General features: G+C 47.5%; 1 protein-coding gene across 2 annotated transcripts in view; it reads left to right on the forward strand.

Annotated features, from left to right (window-relative positions):
- Stk32b (serine/threonine kinase 32B) overlaps positions 1-6,138 on the forward strand; it is a 239,752-nt gene that overhangs the window by 218,821 nt on the left and 14,793 nt on the right. For both annotated transcript variants that reach the window (XM_028758246.1, XM_028758247.1), the window contains one exon: positions 4,539-4,655. In XM_028758246.1, coding sequence (XP_028614079.1) covers positions 4,539-4,655 — 117 coding nt within the window. The remainder of the gene's footprint in view (positions 1-4,538; positions 4,656-6,138) is intronic.

The following is a 6,138-nucleotide window of genomic DNA, read 5'->3' on the forward strand; positions in this document are numbered from 1 at the left end:
CTCAAGCACTGAATGAAAGACTTGGCACTCCGCGGGCTCGCCTGTCTCTGGCAGTTCCTTTTTGGTTCTGCAGCCATCAGGGAACACAAGCATTCCCCAACCGTAGATGAACCAGGATGCTTGTCCCCCAGAGGCTGTGATTTAATGCAATTCATCATGTAGGTGACCTTGTTGCACAGTAGCCCTCAAAACAGGAAGCTCACTGCAGAAAAGATGCTGGCTATTCTTCCTCAAGGGCTAGTGATGGCTTGGCAAAGAAGACCCAAGGATAGAAGAAAATCTGCTTCTTAAAAATTAACTTCCTCATGTCTCATTCTCGAGTTTTCTACTCAGAGGCCACTTTTAAGGGAAGAGAGTGAGTCACAGGTTCAGTGAGGGCTTGTGATACAGGGACAATGTAAGTATTGGAAAGACCACCTGTTAGGAACTGGGTGAGCCTTTCTCCCAACTGTCTTTGCGTGTCAGTGTTGTCCACCAGAGGGGCAATGAATTGTGAAATAGATTGCTTTCTGGGTTTCATGCTGGAAAGCACTGATTTAGCCAAATGACTTATTCAATAGCCCGTCACCTTGCTCAGTTTATTTGTAGACTGTGTGGATTCAGAAGTCATCCTTCTTCCTGGCCATTCATTCCAGCTGTCAGTGACAGTTCTGACAGAACTGAGGCTCCTTGCTTCCCAAAGACGAAGAAAGCAGTGGGGGATTTCCCACCAGGAGTTCTAGGAGCTTAGAGCTGGGGAGCTCCAGAAAAGGCACATGGGGACATGTGCTATTAGTGTGGGTTGTTAGTGTGGCTTGTGTCTCAGAAATGCTCTAGTTCTGACAGAAAACAGCTGTCTCCTCCATGGAGTGCAGGGGGAACAAAGGGACCTGGTCTCCTGTGCAAATAAGTAGAACTTATTTACAGTCTGGGCAAGAGGTGCAAGGGACACAGCTTCTCTTGGAACCCAGAGCAGAATGTGAGCTCTTATTCCTGAAAATCTGTCTTGGACAAAACAAACCGGGTGAGCATCACCCATCATTACAGTTTAAACAGGGAACAAGGTCCCATCAGCCCAGAGCTCTCGAACAGAAAAGACAGACTTGAGCACCAACAGAGGGTAAGGAGACTGCCTCCTGATCACATCCCCATGGAAGATACTTAGCGGACCTGCAGCACAAACAATATCCCTGCTACCTGGATGTCACCCTGACAGATGGTCACCTTTGGGATCCAGAGGGCTCCTCACTTGCAGAAAGAAGTCACTTTATACAACTGTCACAACCAGGGAGTTTTCCTTCTTACTCAATGGAAAGCTGCTTCCTTGTAATAGGAAAAGAGACTGAAAGGAACCTCACTGGCTCATTGGAAACCCCATTTGGTGACCTTAAGCAGGACTCATAAGCAGTTGGAGTCCTCTGAACCTCTGTCAACTTCTGTTGTATCTCCCCAGCAGGGATTTGTGGAGATTTAATGACCTAGTGATGCAAATTACCCAGCACACCCTGGTCTCTGGTGGTCAGCACTGTACAAGCCCTAGCTTTCTAACCTCAACAAGTCTCCCACCCAGAGAGGTCTACTGTGGTCTCAGCACAGCACCCTTCAAGGGCTTAGCACCCTTCAAACACTATGAGGCTGGGTCCAGCCTGGTTACCATCTATTAGACAATCAGGCTGCAGGTGTGCCAGATGAAACACTTATGCACACTGTAATTCATGCTTAACTTGTCTGAGATAATGAATACAGTCACTGTGGAGTAGAGGGGGCAAAATATAACCAGAGAGAGTCCTGGCAGCATGGGGCTGAGGGACAGAGTGCTGAAGACGATGCCAGTATGTAAGTAGCATGGTTTCACAGAGGCTGTGGATGCAGATCAGGCATGGAGGCCACAGCTGAGAAGAGCAGAGGGGAGTTCTTGAATGACAGCTAAGCTGGCTCATCTGGGAACCACACTGCTGTTGGCAATAGTGTGAGCAGGGCAGAGAAGGGAGGCGGAGACAGACTCACTCACCACTGAATCCCACCACATGACATAGGGCAGTCAGGGAACTTCTATAAAGGGCCCTGAGGGCTTTGCCCAGTACAGGGTACAGTGCCATACCTCAGACGTATGCAGGGAAGTAACAGAGTAGCAGTAGTTACAGGTGGATATAAGCCTGGGCATCACCTGTTGCCGGGTTCTGCTACAACCAGAGATCCTAGTATACGAGGTCCAACTCCAGTGCTGAGGATATTTGGGGTCGAGGCTGGTAATGATGTTATCTACTATGTGATTCTACACACTAGCAACACCAGACTGAATGACACCTGCCTGGGAGGCCCTGGTGCAAGGGAGCTGCCCATCAGTAGAGGGTGAGGCTTGGAGACCCCATCAGGACCATGCTGCCCTCTTAGCTTGACTACCAAGAACTCGCCTCCCTGCGCGTTCCTTTTTGCCTTTGTCTCTAGCCTGCATCTTCTGGGAACCATAAGCAAAAATATTGGGGTACAGGAGGTCAATTCAATAAAGGAAGGATGTCTGGAATGCCCCATAGAGAAAGGCTCAGGTGCAGAACCAAGGACTGCTGAGTGCACCTAAGGCAGTGCTCCACCTACTGGGAAAGCTGCTGGCTGACTCCGTGTAGCAGGCAGACTGCAGTGCCTGGAGTCAGAGTTGGGAGGTGATTCTGCTCTTTGAAGGCCCATTATCAGGCGGTTCTGGCTTTTTCGTCATTTCCTATACTGATAGCCTCTGTGGAGATCAGTTCCAGGAGAGAAACATTCTCATGCTTTGGAGTCTTAAGTTGCCTGAAGGCCGGTTATTCTGAGTAAACAGACTAGAAAGTATACATGGGATCCCACGGTCTGCCCACCGCACTCTAGCAGATGAAATGGCAGGGCCGCACCAGCTCTCTCCCATTTTATGCTTCCATTTCATGGCAAAATGCCTTTTTTAAAAAAAAAAATGAGTTTCCTGGAATAAAGACATACCTGTACTCTGCAATAAGCCACCCTGTTTCCTGCTGCTGGAAACCACTTTTGCCAGCAGGCCTCGCAATCACCGTACCCTCTAAAGAGAGCAGCTTCTGAGTCAGGGCGTCCTAAGGACAATGAAACAAAGGATTAGCGCAATCTGGCTCTGTGAGCAGATACATTACAGACCTCAATACTTGTTGTTTAATTTGGAGGAAGGCCTGTGCCTCCGTGTCCACCCAAACAGAGGAGGGCTAAACCCGGGGCCCCCAAGTTAGGAACACCTCAGCTGTAGGGCCCCAGGATGACTTTAAATGTGCATTCCGCCTGTCTGAAGATTAAAGTTCTCACGATCCGTGATGGGGCATGGCACAGCACTATAAGCATGAGAACTTGAGTTTGATCCCCTAAAATCTTTGTAAAAGAAATTTGGATACAGTGGCAAATGCCTGTAACCTCATGGCTGGGGAGGCAGAAACTGGAGGTTCCCAGAAACTCTCTAGCCATAGCCATCTGATCTATCCCATTTGGTGAGTAAGAGAGTGTGTCTCAAAATAACCAGGTAGAGGGAGGAAGATACTCAGTGTCAACTTCTGACCTACACATAGATGCACACAGGAACATGTATACACATGCAGGCATACACACTCACATACAAAGTTCTCGTAATTACCACAGGTGTACTATAGCTGGTCTGTTTCCTCCAGATGTGAAGAGAATTCCAGATATCAGAGAGAAGCTCCTTAGAGGTCTAATGGAAATGCAGAAGTCTTGAGAGCTGATGAGTGACCAAGACAGAAGAAACAGATATCTGTGACATGAAAAGCCTACCCTTTGAGTTTTTCCTCACCTGGATTTCTTGGGTTTATGACTTCGGTGGCCCTGTAGAGACAGCCAAGAAATAGGTGCCTCTAGGAAAGCCCCGTCCTTGAGCCTCAGTTTCTTGGCTTTTAAAGTGAGAATGGAGATGAGAATGTCTTGTCCCCTGACATCCTTTGTCCCCAGGGCATGTGTGTGTGGCAGGAGAGGTCAGTGGTTGTTGGAATAGTCTAATGAAAGAATAAAAATGGCGGCATGATCTTGAGTAATCCACAAACAAGCTTCCAGTCCCCAGCCCAGGTCTAGGTGGTGGCTTTGGTCTTTTCATGTCCTATATGGACCACAGAGCACCTTGATCTTGCAAGCATGGATTCTAGAGGTTTCCTTCCAGCATTCATACAGACCGAACCCATATTCAATAGGGTAGTGATTATCTCTGACCATTCATAGATATGTCTGTTCAGCCATGACAGAGAGATGTGGTGGCTGATCTTCCAGCTGATGGTGTATATGACTAGTGGTGTGCTCAATGAGAGGTGTCAGTACTCCACTCTGTGATTATAGCTGCTAAGTGAGTCCTCTTCCACTCACAGGCAACATACCTCAGTCTCCTATGGCCAAGACAGTCCCTCCATGGTCTTCTTGCACTGCCTCACTGAAAGAGAACAGCCCATAGCATCTTTAAGGACATATGAATCACTTCCCATCATCACACAGCCTTTGAACAAGAGGCTGCTGCCTCCCCCCAAAGGCATTCTCTCTGATTCTGGCATTGTCCTTTGTTGCAGAGGCCATATGAAATTCACTCGGCCACACCCATTGACGAGATCCTCAGCATGTTCAAGGTGGAACGTATCCACTACTCTTCCACGTGGTGTGAGGGGATGGTGACCCTGCTGAAGAAGGTAAGAGGTCGGGTGGCTGTGTGAAAGGCTAGTGCACTAACATCCAGTAATAAATGGTGCCGTGGTGTCATACACAGATCACAAAGCCCAGCACAGTGCGGCGGAATGTGACAACCTGGCCCAGGTTCTTCCCAGTTTACTGCAAGTTCCTATTAAGCAGAAATACCTACTGCATGTGACTACTGGTGTTAGGAACTACTGCTAGCAGAATGTGTGCACTGGTCCTGACCACTCCATGTGTAGAGTTAAGATGTTTCTGCAATGACAGTGACAGTACCAACAAGAAGGGTGTCACATTCCTCTCTGTCATATGCCTTCCCAATCCCGTGGGGCCTCACCCTGGCCCTGGGATGAAAAATGGGAGACTCCGCTTGCTCCCAGGAGACAACAACAGCCAATCTCAGGAGGTCTCCTGGCCATTGGACATTCCCTTTAGGTGGCAGCCCCAGAGATGAGCCCTGTCCTGTTGTGTTTATCCTAGTAGTCTTTGCATCTCATAACTAGAGTTTTTAAAGACAGTGCAGGAGCTGAAGAGATGGCTCATTTGGCAAAGTGCTTGCTTTGTCAGCATGGCAGCCTGAGTTTGAACCGACAACACCAGCCCAAAAGTCTGAGTTCAGCAGTATGCCACACTTGGAAGGCAGTGACAGGGACATCCCTGAGGCTTGCTGGTCAACCTAGCTAAATCCATGAGCTCCAGGTTCAGTGAGAAACCCTACCCCTAAACATAAGACGGGGAGCAATTGAGGAAGACATGAAAACCCCTGTTCCACGTACTCATCATATAGGGTCATGCACATGCACCTACACATATGCACACACATCTACACATATGCACACACATCTACACATATGCATACACATCTACGCATATGCACACACATCTACACATATGCACACATATCTCATATGCACACACATCTACTCATATGCATGCACATCTACTCATATGCACACACATCTACACATATGCACACACATCTACACATATGCACACACATCTACACATATGCACACACATCTACTCATATGCACACACATCTACTCATATGCATGCACATCTACTCTTATGCACACACATCTACTCATATGCATGCACATCTACTCATATGCACACACATCTACACATATGCATGCACATCTACTCATATGCACACACATCTACACATATGCACACACATCTACACATATGCATGCACATCTACTCATATGCACACACATCTACACATATGTACACACATCTACATATATGCATACACATCTACACATATGCATGCACATCTACTCTTATGCACACACATCTACTCATATGCATGCACATCTACACATATGCACACACATCTACACATATGCATACACATCTACACATATGCATGCACATCTACACATATGCACACACATCTACTCATATGCACGCACATCTACACATATGCACGCACATCTACACATATGCACGCACATCTACACATATGCACACACATCT

This window comes from Grammomys surdaster, unplaced genomic scaffold (assembly GCF_004785775.1).
Source record: "Grammomys surdaster isolate TR1022 unplaced genomic scaffold, NIH_TR_1.0 126187, whole genome shotgun sequence".
Taxonomy (NCBI): Eukaryota; Metazoa; Chordata; class Mammalia; order Rodentia; family Muridae; genus Grammomys; species Grammomys surdaster.